Source organism: Corvus moneduloides, chromosome 6 (genome assembly GCF_009650955.1).
Source record: "Corvus moneduloides isolate bCorMon1 chromosome 6, bCorMon1.pri, whole genome shotgun sequence".
Classification (NCBI taxonomy): Eukaryota; Metazoa; Chordata; class Aves; order Passeriformes; family Corvidae; genus Corvus; species Corvus moneduloides.
The window spans coordinates 15,150,521-15,163,430 of NC_045481.1; the positions used below are offsets into that span (position 1 = coordinate 15,150,521).

Consider the following 12,910-nt stretch of genomic DNA (forward strand, 5'->3'; position numbering starts at 1 on the left):
CTTTGTATACTGCTGCTTAGTAATTTTGGGTACAAGAAGTAGGGTTGGAGGGGTCTCGGCATATTATCAGTTTCCTGCATCGCCTCTTCCCCAATCCCCTTACATATATGCACAGTATGTTTTGCTGGTGATATATGACCAAATGAATGTCTTCCAAGAGTAATCCCTCCAAAGATGGAAGGAAATTACACTGAATAAATGTAACTATAAATAGATCTTCAGTCAAAACTAACTTTCATTTCTAGGTAATGGAGGAAAAATCATCTTACGTTCAATCAGTTTCTGAATAACCTCATGTCTCTGTTCTTGTTTGCGATTGTAGCGCAAATAAACGCAGAGAGTCCGAGCAGCTGCTTTTTGGACTGGCAGGACATTCTTGAAAGAAATAAAGGGAACATAATTAAACATATCTGAAAGAATATGACTAAAAACATGTAACAGTTCTAGAATTAGAAAAAAATAGCTAAAAAGTATCCTAACTTTATAAATTTTGAAATAATTGTCATAATGTAAAGGAGATTTATGAAGTTTGGCCAATTCATGAGACACCTACTTCTTTATTCCTTCTGCCCAACTTGTCAATTCAACTATTTTATAAGCACCTTAAAATATTCCATGTTTGCAAGGCACCTTCTGTATTTCAGGTGTTAGAAATAAAACTTACAACATCTTTTCTTATAACAGTTTTATTCTTGAATTAACTCAGTAAAATTTCAGACTAATAGCTCTAAATGATAATTTCTTTTAGGAATACAGTGTTCTTTCATAAAGAACAAACACAATGTAATGTATGAAATCAGGAAAAAGAAGGCATATGTCAGAGGAAAAGGCTTTGATTTAACTAGAAACTAACTGATGATGAACAGAAGGAAAGGAAAGAAGTCTTGGATAGGAGGAAAACTGTCAATCCAAATTTTGCTCCTCAAATGGGGGCAAGTTTTCAGTGAAAATTCTCATAGAAAAAATCCCATAGCTTGATATACCATATGAAAAGGACAGTACTTTAATGTAACACAGGAAGTACTACACATAGGAAATATCCAGTGGTCATTGCTCTAACTCGCATAAACAAATAAAAGCAAATGAGAAAGCAGCAGGTGGGCTCACATTTGTCAAAATGATTGTCAACATTCTGTGAAGAAAACGGTAATAGATCTGATCACTGGATATGATATGAGGGAGACATGCATATTTTTGTAGTAACTTCTCATGCGTTCTCCATTTTAAAGAAGTCGCTGCTCTCTGTTCTGCTGTTGTTAATGCAGGAATCAAGTCAGGAATAGAGAGTAACTACAAACAGAAAGATAAACATTAACTTTACATTTTCGGGCTACGTGTCTTGTCACTATGCTTAAAAAGCATATCACAACAATACAAGATGGGAAGACTAATCCAAAAGCTATTCCAGTACCTACTAAATACACTTTCATCTCCAACCCCTTCTCCTGACAAAGGAAAATTAAACACCGTTCTCTTTGTAACACCCTTTTACAGATATTAAGACTATTATGCCAACTCTTCTCAGTATTCTCTTTCTCAAACCAAACGAATCCCACTTCTCTTTTATTCTCTTAGTCTTTGCAGTTATTGTTCTCAATCCCCTAATTAGTTTTAGTAGGAATTAATTTTAGTAGAAATCATACACCTTTTCTCAGTAGGAGGCAAAGAATTTATAGTAGCCAAGCTAAATTCCCTTTAGCACTAAGAAAAATGAAACAGACTGCCACACCCAACATTGCATTTGCTTTATGTTATATATATTTACAGCTGTAAACATCTGACAAATTCGAGTTTTTAAATTACGCTGTCAACTTCTGTCCATACAATATACTGCTGCAATATCTCAATTTATCCACACATTTAGGAAGTCTGCTCAAAACCAGCATCTTTTCTGTTCCATCTTAGAGGTGAGGAGTCCTCCAGAGCCACATAAAATTAAATTAGAAAAGTTGGGAGCTGAGTACAGATCTCTTAATTCAGTGTCTTTACTTCAGGAAATAGATTTCCTTCTAGCAGAAGCCTGAAAATGGCACCCATGAGCAATTGACACATTAATATGAAAAAGATTTAAAATAGGTATTAGCTATCATTCCCTTAACATGAAACCAAATTTTGTTTTCACTTAACTGTGGTTAATCAGAAAAAGAAGATGTATAACTGTTCATTTTTTTATTAACTCTAATCTTTCCAAAACTTTTTTAAATGTTAAAGTTTATGAAGTCAACAATCAAAAAACCCCAAACAGCAAAATAACAAACAACAAAAAACCCCCCAAAAAACCAACAAAAAACCCAAAAAAACCCACCAAAAAAAACAAACAAAAAACCAAAAAAACCCCAACAAAACAAAACAAAGCCAAAAACAAACAGAAACTTCGTATCTCTCCAAAGCAGAAACTAATCATGAAAGCATTTTCCTTCAAAATTTGTCTGAAATTTGCTACTACCTTCACTTAGAAAGAACATTTAAAAAAACACATGGGAATACCCACCTTGCTTTCTGATCCACTGTTTTCTCCTCCATTAGTCATTAGTTCAAGGATTTCAGGAAGGTGACCTACTAGGGCATCTAACACCTATTTAAAGAAAGGCTGCATGAAAGAGGTCTGTAAATGAACTCAACTCCATTTTTAACTCTCACCAACATATCCCTGCTGATACCTTTTAAGTTACTGCTCTCTCATGTTGAAAAAAAAAGGAGATTAGTTGCATTGATGAGGACTGGGATTTAAAACTGATATTTTAATGTAGTAAGTAATATAAGCATTACAGGTCTCAGTTTTTATTTATGTGACCAGACAAGTTTTCTAAAATATCCAGAGAATATAATATTTTAAAATGAACATTCATCCTTAAGAAAGATCTGTGTTTCATCAGGAGTTAAGAGCCTGAACAAACAAAAAGATGCTTTTTTATATTTGACAGCTGTATCTTAAAAGCAATTTTTCCTGTGTTAAGAAAAGATGCAGTTGATAGACAAAATACAATATATAGCCTATAGTAATAGACGAACCCTACTTTCAAATATTGTGAGACTTTAACTTGACTAGAAAAGTACATAACTGTATATTTTTGTACCAATTCAGACTGAGGTGGTATATAAGATAAAGCTCAATATATTTGTTACGATTCATATAAACATACAGAGATCAAAACAAGGAATTTTTCAAGGTCACCAGATGTTTCTAAGTCTCAACCTTCAGGTGTTCAACTTGAGAAATCTTCTAATATGGGTCAGAATTTCCTAAACTATATGTTCTACAAATACTATTAATTTTCCTGAAAACACCTAACAAAAGGTACTGAATGAAAAAAGAGCACCTGAATACAAAACTAATTTTTCCATGCCATATCCAAAGATCCTCATAGAAAACAAGAAACATCAACTACTGGAGTAACTGGTATCAGAGGAAATGGTGATTTTGTCTCAAGCATAAATATGTCTCTTTTTTCCAGCCAAAAAAGTTTCACTATGTTAACTGCAATATAACTGATTCATGTTCTATACAGGTATCCTTGGATCAAAACTCTTTCTGTAAATCTTGATCCCTTAACCATACACAACTTCTTCATCTCCTCTTCAATTGGACAATAAAAATAAAACAAAGCAAAAGACCTTGAATCCGATCTATTCCCAACTATTATTTTAATATAGTACCAAACCCAAAGCTTTTTAGAGTTTGTAAGGTAATAAATAATACAGCAAATAAAACTATTTAGAATTAGTATTTTTAAAAGATAATAAATTTAGTGTGGGTTTACTAAATTCAAACACCTTCCTATTTTCCTCTTTTTTTATTCACAGAAGGCTGGCTTACGTGGTATCTGTGTAATAGAAGTAAAAGCTATTAATCATTTCAAATTGCTACTCTACTGTGTTACTGAAGAGTTATTAAATATGAAGATAATCTGCCTTGATGTAATAAGCAAAAAGAAGTTTCAATAAAAGTGTATTACCTCCAGTGACTCATCCTGTAATAGCGTAACCAGTTCTTTATGTATTGTATACACATCAGAATTTAAAAGCTTAGCAACCTAAAAAATGACAGTAAGATGGCAAGGTGAAACATTCTTTAGTTCTATGGCATACCACCACTTACTTACTTTACAGCAAACATGAAGAGACACAGAAAAAATTGTTTAATATCAGCTTCCTAAAGTTGTGTACTTTCCCACGGATCACATTAAAAATATGCCCAAGAAACAGGTCTATTATGTATGACACATGCTTTTAGAATTAAGTCTATTTCACATTTACCAAAAATGTTTAAGGCTGCACTGCCAGGCTAGAAATTTCTAGGGGAATATTCAAATGTTGTAAATTAGGAGAGTTGAGAGTCAGCCCGCCATATAATTTACAAAAGATAAACATAAAAAACTTTCTTAGCCAGTGCTGGATTTTAAGCTTCCCCAACCTTCCATCTGAAGTCTTCACTCCTCACTTCTTTAGGTTTTTGACTGTGACTTATGTGATTCATAAGTCTCATGTAAATTTTTAAGAAACACTAGTAGTCCATCTCCATGTTATTAAAAGGATTTTATAGCAAGCATAACACAAACTTGAGGAATGAGATTTTTTTGCCACAAGGAATATTTAGATGATGTTTTTTAATGTTTTTTTAAGCCAAGTGAAAATAAGAGCTTACTACCAATCAAGATGAAGCTTTAACGAAATGGCTACAAGGACTTTTCTTTTTTGAAAAGTAATCCACCTAACAGGGAATGCCATAAATTACTCATTTCTGTCTGTCACGTGGTTGCCTAGTTATGCTATTAAAATTAAACCAACAAGAACTAAATGTACATTTAGACCAAAGCATAATTTTACAGGTTTTTTAAAATGAGCTAAAATACTTTCCTTATATTCAGGCAGTACCTTAATAGTGTTATATAGCTAAAACAAAACATTATGTAGAATTAAATGCTGATTTTACAATTTCAACAATTATGCTGGATTATCATTCACTAAAACAAGGCATCAACAGGTAATGAGAACCGGAAATCCATACATCTTTCTTACAATGGTGGAAATAATGCCATTTTTTCCTCTACTAGTCATTTAAATATTTTCAGCAAATTTACCAATCTCCTCAGCAACAAAATGGGATCAAAGCTGAGCTCAAGGACTGAAACACAAGGATTCTCAGTAAGAGAATATGAAAACATCGAAGATTTCTCTATATTGGTTTCTGTATTTAGGAGAGTGTATTTTAATTTCTGGAATTCACTCCATATAGCTAATACTACCTATGCATTTATACTTTTTTTTCAATTTTATGAAAATAATAAAGTAGAACATATATAAGCTGAAAAGAAATATAAGAATACATATGCTGTTACATCTGCATAAATTTCCAAGTACTTTCATATTAAATTGAGCATTTCATCTGGATTTGTTCCACATAAATATTCCTCACATTCCACACCAGCAAACTACAGTTCTGAAGGTTTTGAGGCACAAAAAGGGCAAGTTCCTTTCTCCCATTTGTCTGTTTTCTAATACCACTGAAAAATCTCAAATATTATAGTTACTGCATTTGTTTATGTTTGTGGTACTAGATCATTAGAAGTTTCTTTAAGCTTTTGCTCCTTACAATCTGACCTAACAGTAGTCTCTTGTAGCCAAATGTTACACAACTTAAATAAAACAATGTGCGTATATGGGCTATATACAGAGGTTGGAAGGAACTGAACACCCTTGACAAACTAAGTAAGTTCAATATATTTTCTCCAGTCTTTTTATTTTGGTTGAACAATCACAAATGTAAGCTTAAAGAAGAAAACAAAAGAAAATAAAGCCATGTGAGCAGTAACAAAGAACCACTGTAGACTTACTTCAAAGAAGCTTATGGCCATGGTGTATCTGACAGGAACTTCGGGATCATGGCAAAGGCAGAAGAATATAGAATAAAGTTCTAAATTGAAGTTCTTTGGATCCACAAAAACAATCATGGCCTGCGGAAGGATAAAGTCCTTTTTCAACTACACAGCTAAAGGATCACACTATCAGAGATTATCAGATGAACTTGAGAGATAACAGGTTGTTATTTTAAGGAGGAAGTGTGGAGGTTCTGTTGGCCTTGTTAAAACACAGGCACCAGACAAAATCCGGAGCTGAGAACTAAACTGAATTTACGTATTTTCCAAACACGCTGTAGGCTTTTTTTCTGAAGATAAGGACTAAAACCATGAGATATAAAACCTCAGTTTTATAAATATTGTTAATGTTTCTGTACTCTAGCAAAACCTGTAACTGGATACCTCAAAAACAAAGAACATTTTAGCAAGCAGCAAAGCAAGAACCTGACTTTCAACATGATCATGTTTGTACATACCCTGGTTTTGCTCAAATAAACCAACAGATGTCTACCTACATACAGTGTGCTTGCCTTTAAAAGGCAGAACGAAAAATAGTTGTCTACTGGCTCTTGGTGCAAACATGTTTTCATTGAATACAAATGCAGAATGTCAAAATACAAAGTGGATTTACAGAAACATGAGTGGTGTATTTAAAGACCTCACATAAAATTGAAAAGACTTTCTGTACTCAGGCAGGAACATCACTAAAACATCAACCTAAGCATTCCGTTTCCATCTTCAACTCCCTAGAATGATGTGACACACAGTGAATGTAAAAGTGTAGATTCAAGTGATTTGAAACTGGGGACTCTGTTTCGCAGACATTTTCCCAAATCCTTTGTGCTAAGAGTCTGGAGAAAATGCGTAAGAAAGAATAAGACCAGTAAACTCTTAGAACACAATTTCCTCTGTCAAAATTTGCCAATAATTTTCCGAGGCTCTGAGTAATATTTCTTGCTAACTCTTTTGGACAACCTCACTAACTGAAACTTTGCAAGAAAGAGTTAAAATCTAGCTAATAATGAACAATTTGGGAATAACTCTTCTATCACTCATGTATTCCTATTTAGTGAACTATATGCATTACACAAATTAATATTAAACCTTAAATTAATATTACTTACTGGAAAATTGTAAGCACAGTTCTTCCTCACTGAAATATACTTCTTTTCCTGTTCCAGAGTTTGCAGATGTAGTTGATTATCATTGTGTCCATTTTCCTGCTGTAAACCCAGTGTGGAAAGCTTCTTATAAAATTCCAAAAACCGCAAGTGCTGTTCAGGAGTAAAAATGCCTCAAAAAAAGAAAAAAAAACAAAACCAAACAAAACAACAAACTTTCCTCATTACAAATGCTATTAATAATGTACCCGAACAAATCTTATTTTAAAATCTATCAAAGATCTTGATTTTATCCCTCCTTTCCCTCCCATCCCCTTGAATCTAGCAGAGTATAAACAGTACACACAAGTACTCAGAACAAACTGCAATGCAACTAGCAAGAAGAATTCAAAACTACAAGTGCATTAGTAGTAAGAGAATAATCAAGGAAAGGCTCAATTTTCTACTCCAGAGAGGGAAGAAAGCTATCAGTGACTGGTACCAAGAAGGTTGAAATGCTTAATAATTGTATTTTCTTTTTCAAATTCCACTAGTGTTATCAGGCTGAGTACAATTAATAACTGTGACAAAGATTCAAGCTTTAAGTAGAGAAGCAACAGGTCAGTGGATCTTAAGTGTTACAGTGGGGATTGTAACACTTAAGAGGTTTTCAAAACGTGCAGAGTCAGATGCGCTTCATTCCAGTATTCAAAATACTTAAGTACTAGTTGCTGAATTCATAAATAAGTCAAATAATGGAACAGAAAAGGGCTGAAGTGGTACTGATATTTAAGAGTTGGAGAGGGAAAGACAAGCCATATAATTAGGTAAGTCAGGTTCCTTTCACATGTTTGAAAGAATTGAAACAAAAAAGAAATAAAAAAATCTACTACAAAATACCACCACCACCCTCCCTCCTTCCAAAAAATAGCAGTAGACAACATGGCAAAAGGAAAACTTGTCAAACTGATTCAATTTCCTAATATGGGGTAACAGGACCTGTGAAACAAAAGAGGCAGTAAAGGTCATGACTTTCACAAGGGAACAGGAATGAGAGATTAAAAACTATAGAGGTGCTCTAAAACTGCTTGGAAAAACAACTAAGAAAAAACTACCCATGGACTACTGACAAGACAGGCAACTACATAAAGAAAGTTCTATCCTAGTTGTGGTACCATTCAGTATTTTCATTGATTTTCTGGATGCTGGACAAGAGACTTCGCTTATTCAGTATTCTGAAAGCATCAACCAAGGACAGACTGCTTATTCTTCAGAGACAGAGTTTAAAATGATCTTCAGTAACTGGACATATGGCCTTAACACTTTAGACTATTATTCCATTCGAACAGCAGTAAGGTACCATGCTTAGCCTGATCTGCATCACCTGCACAAGGCCAGGAAAGAGAAAGACTAACTAGCTGCTAGATTTATTTTTATAAAAAAGCAATTTTTCCTACTGAAAAATGTGAACAGCAATGTATCTGGCAAGACACATGAAGTAACCCTTTCACTTTGTTCAGCTGTCCTAAGGCATTAACACCTCATCAGATGGAGTTTAGAGGTGAAGAAAGATCAGGAATTAGTCATTCAACCTAGAGAAAAGACTGGAAAAACATGATAAATACAGGATGAACTGTTCTAGCCATCTGTTTTTGAAAATAATAGCTTGACACTGTGGAACAGCCATTTCAAGTAATTTGTAGTGAAGCAATGGTCACTTTGATAGTCTCTAACATAATCATGGAGGTTCATTTTAGAGAGCTGTAGGAAAGATCAAAGGTATTAAGAGCCTAGGGGGAAATTATAATGTAAAGCCATGATTCTGTGCTGCTCCTCCACAGGTAATATATGGTGGGCAGAATTATCAAGGAAAGATGTGCTGTGCTCAAGTGAAAACTCAAGCACAAATTATGGGTATAAAAATTATGCGTTCAGATTCAGCCTCAGCTGCAGCTGGGGAATCCACATGCCATTAGGTCTCCTTTCTCCCCTGAAGTTCCTTATGGGCCACACTCTGCACTGTGCCTTAAAAGGAGATCAAGCACAGAAACGAACATACAAAGTTAAACATCATAATATTTTCAAAGGTTTCTAGTTTTAAAAATTCAGTCATCCAAATCACAAGCTCCAGAACACCCAAATAAATCAGTCAAACCAATAAAGATAAAACACCATCTTTCCATCTTTGACCCTGTCTAAACAAAACAGAACAAAAACAAAAAATAAGCAGATGGTCACCCTGAGAAGAAATTTCCAAAATCTAACTAACTACCATTTAATTTGATACACTCAAATCTGGATATTTTCCAAGGGGTTCAAATTCTCCAATCCTCCCTCATTTTTTAAGATTTTAAAAAAGAAATTAAATCATACCATATAATCCATTACACAGTTTCCCTAAATGGAAAGATAAAGAAACTAGGATAGATTCATCTGCTTTGAAGGATTTTTCACAGAACGATTTCACTAATGGGAGAACAGTTTGACTCCGATCATCTGAAAAACAAAAGAAATTTTTAGAGTTAACCATTGGTCAACATTTTAAAAAGAGCACAGAGACTGAACTTCTGTAATACATTAGAAAAATTTCATTTAACAGTCTTAGGATTACTTCTGGCAGGCAGTCACTGAAAAGAGGTAAAAAGAATGATGAGCATGTTAATATAATACAGGTCCTAAATTTAATACCCTACCTGTTACGTTCATTTGTTAGCTTGTTGTCAGTGAAAAGGCATCCCCCATTAAAGGATGAGGCATAGAATAAATAAACAGTCACTACCTTCTCCATGCAAGAGACTGTAGAGAGAGAAGGAATACTGAAGTACTCCTACAATAGGATTTCCTACAATAGTAGGCACACAGGGAGATCAAGACTGAACATGACTGTGACAGTAAACAGAAAAATCTGGATATGCTGCAAGTTGATTTTTTAAACCTACTGAGAAGTGTTTCAAAATCTTTTGGTATACAATAATTCAGAGAAACAAAATAATTAAGGACACAGAAAAGAAATTAAACCATTTAGAAACTAAAGCACTCTGCCTTCCTTATAAAATAAAGAAGCAAATGTTTAAAGAAATTTATATATTTTGACTTATTTTAAATAAAATCACTGTATAAAAATTTTTGAGTTTTAAATAGATTATGATTTTTTTAATGGTAGACCAACAGTGAAATTCAGCAAATAATTTTGGCTGAACAAAGTTAGGTTGGCCTGAAGAAATATTTTTAATATTGTGGGAAGAGAAACTCTAGGATGCAATTTTGGGTCATCTACCTTCAAAAGTGCTCATTTTCCTAGTTAAGCCATGAAAGCACACCCAGTTTCTAGAAACACATTCCTTACAAACCTGTAAATAACCCCTGATTGCTTTCTCTAAGCTTCTTACAGCAACTCAAAGCAGTAGTTACAGCAGCGGGTGGGGGAGGAGGAGTGAAGACTGAAAGGTGCAAAGAGAGGCACAAACTTGATGGCATGAATCCAAAGGCTCAAGAATTACAAAATTAACCTACTATCATACTTAATGATATAAACACTAACTGCTAAAAAGTCCATTTATGGTATTCTCCCTAAAACTGTATTATTTTTTCTTTTCCTTATCCACGCCTCTATATGGCTTAAATACTACCATATATTAGTAATTCATCACCAAGTTCCTGTACAGTACATTTTTGTTGAGCTAACACTTTGTATTCTGTGTATTGATAGCACTACATTAATTAATTAAATCTTAGCAACACAATATTCCCATAATTTATACAGTAATTTTACTCATTCCATTTAGGCACATTACATTAGGAACTTGGAATATGATAACTGATTTCATGGACAACTAGTTCACCTCCCTTAAAACTTTCTGCATGTCAAGCACTGCAAGACATGAAATAGAAGGAAATATAAAGGATAAAGCAATAAACAAAATAAAATCAGAAATGTCTGAATAATGCAGACAGAACAAAAAGCATTTAAATACAATTATAAGATGCACTAGAGCACTAAGAACTGGGCTAGTAAGCCTAAATTAAATTCTTACCTGCATCAAACATATCAAGCAGATTCACTAAGGTCTCAAAAGCTGCCAGGCGTACACTGCTGCCCTCATCTCTTGCCAGTTCCACTAACTCAGGAAGCACCACAGTTTTTGTTAGTTCTGTCCTGCAACGTGAAGCAAGCAGTCAAAAGAAAACTTACAATGAAACAATACTGCCACTGCAAACCAGAATTCTTCATTGAAATAGTCATTTAGATATTTTTTGGGAAGATTTGTTCATGTCTGTTTAGTTATTTCTTCATTTACCTACTATTTATCCTCAACATGACACACTGAAGAGCTTCCATACTGAAAACACTGAATGTTCACCACTTCTTATGAGATTAAATCATCTGAAGCATTGAGAAGGGATTAAGTAAAATCTTCAGAGAGAGAACAGTTTATAGAAATACATTAATGCTAAAAATAAAAGTTGGTGAGGAAAGAATCAAAGAAAAATACACAGGACAGACCACTAATTGATAACAAAGTAATTAGCCCTATCAAACCCACTATTCTAAGGCTGGGTAAATTACCAGTACTGCTGTCATTTGCCACTGCGTAATACCTATAATTTTTTAAAACTTTCAACTCCCAGGTAGAATAAATTAAATTTAGTTAATTTTAATGACACTAAACAGAATTAAGAAAATTTCCTTTCCAGTATGGTTACTTATTAGTATAAGACATAGCCACCTTGTAATCACTGAAAACAACATTTTTTGTTCTTCTTTCACACTGCTTAGTATATGTTGAACTTAAACTGCACTTGGAGGAGTGAAGAAAATGAGACAAATGCACACTTTCAATTATTATTTTAACACCTGGCTGTTCCTAAACCTATTTTAAATGTAAAATAAAACTGCTGAAAGCAAAGTCACGCAGATTCATATTAACTGTGAGTGCTTCCTACAGGCTACCACCAAAATAATTTTCGTAGCAGTAAGAAATATTCTCTAACTATATGCATATCCTAGGTAAGGGATACTTTACTCAGAATAACATATTTGTACTGTTTAAAAAAATTTCTGTATTATGCATAACAAGTCATTTTCAAAGCCAAATCCATATGCTTACTTCTCAGCTCTTGACTACAGCACAGGTTGACTGAGAATGTTAAAGGAATCCATGGAAATGGAGACAGTATCTCAAACTTAAGGCACAAAAGAATTCCCATGGAATTGAGCAAGAACAAATGAGATCGATGAGAACAGACAGCCTAAGAATGACCAGGAAAGAAAAGGGTAGGACTAAATCCTAAATCAAAACATAGAAATAGGAGGAAGGGGGAAAGAAATTTTTTTTAAAAATTGCAAATGTTTCTTTGGATTTCCAATTTAGTGGCATCAAAAATCTTCAAACTAATATGATGGACAGAAACAGCTCTCCCTTCAGTAGTTATGGAATAAAAACACAGTTATGGAATAAAAACAACTCTCCACAGTAGTTATGGAATAAAAACACCAGGCTACTCCCTGGAGGTAGAGAACCCTCTCTTTCTCACATCTTTTATCTCCCATTAAACAGAATTCAATTTTGTGATACACAAAGATACATGAGACCCATGCACACAGTAAAAATAAATGCAAGTTCAAATTATTCAGTAATTCAGTTTAGTAAAATGCCTGTTAAATCACCAGTTTTACAAATATCAACAGTACTGACAATAGTACCCTTCTTTTCTTTAATCACAAGTTCTTTTATATTGAAAGACATTCAATATGTAAAATGTTAAAATGATTTATCATGCTAGCCTACATTTTGTTATAAAAAATAGTAAGTAAAAAAAAATTAGCAAATTTACTGTGATGAGTATAATATGGTTTCAACATTATTCACATCCTCTGAACTTCTGCAAGACAAAGACCTTGCAGAAGAAGTGCCTAAAGCACATGGATAAGTTTATTTTCTATGCAATAAA

At 33.7% G+C, this 12,910-nt stretch overlaps 1 protein-coding gene across 12 annotated transcripts in view; it reads right to left on the reverse strand.

The window, feature by feature from the left end:
• Nucleotides 1–12,910, reverse strand: part of PPP4R4 (protein phosphatase 4 regulatory subunit 4) — a 64,053-nt gene that overhangs the window by 14,790 nt on the left and 36,353 nt on the right. For all 12 annotated transcript variants that reach the window (XM_032111342.1, XM_032111346.1, XM_032111347.1 and 9 more), the window contains 8 exons: nucleotides 10,993–11,114; nucleotides 9,332–9,454; nucleotides 6,983–7,152; nucleotides 5,835–5,954; nucleotides 3,957–4,034; nucleotides 2,492–2,575; nucleotides 1,108–1,290; nucleotides 270–375 (listed from right to left, as the gene is read on the reverse strand). In XM_032111342.1, coding sequence (XP_031967233.1) covers nucleotides 270–375; nucleotides 1,108–1,290; nucleotides 2,492–2,575; nucleotides 3,957–4,034; nucleotides 5,835–5,954; nucleotides 6,983–7,152; nucleotides 9,332–9,454; nucleotides 10,993–11,114 — 986 coding nt within the window. The remainder of the gene's footprint in view (nucleotides 1–269; nucleotides 376–1,107; nucleotides 1,291–2,491; nucleotides 2,576–3,956; nucleotides 4,035–5,834; nucleotides 5,955–6,982; nucleotides 7,153–9,331; nucleotides 9,455–10,992; nucleotides 11,115–12,910) is intronic.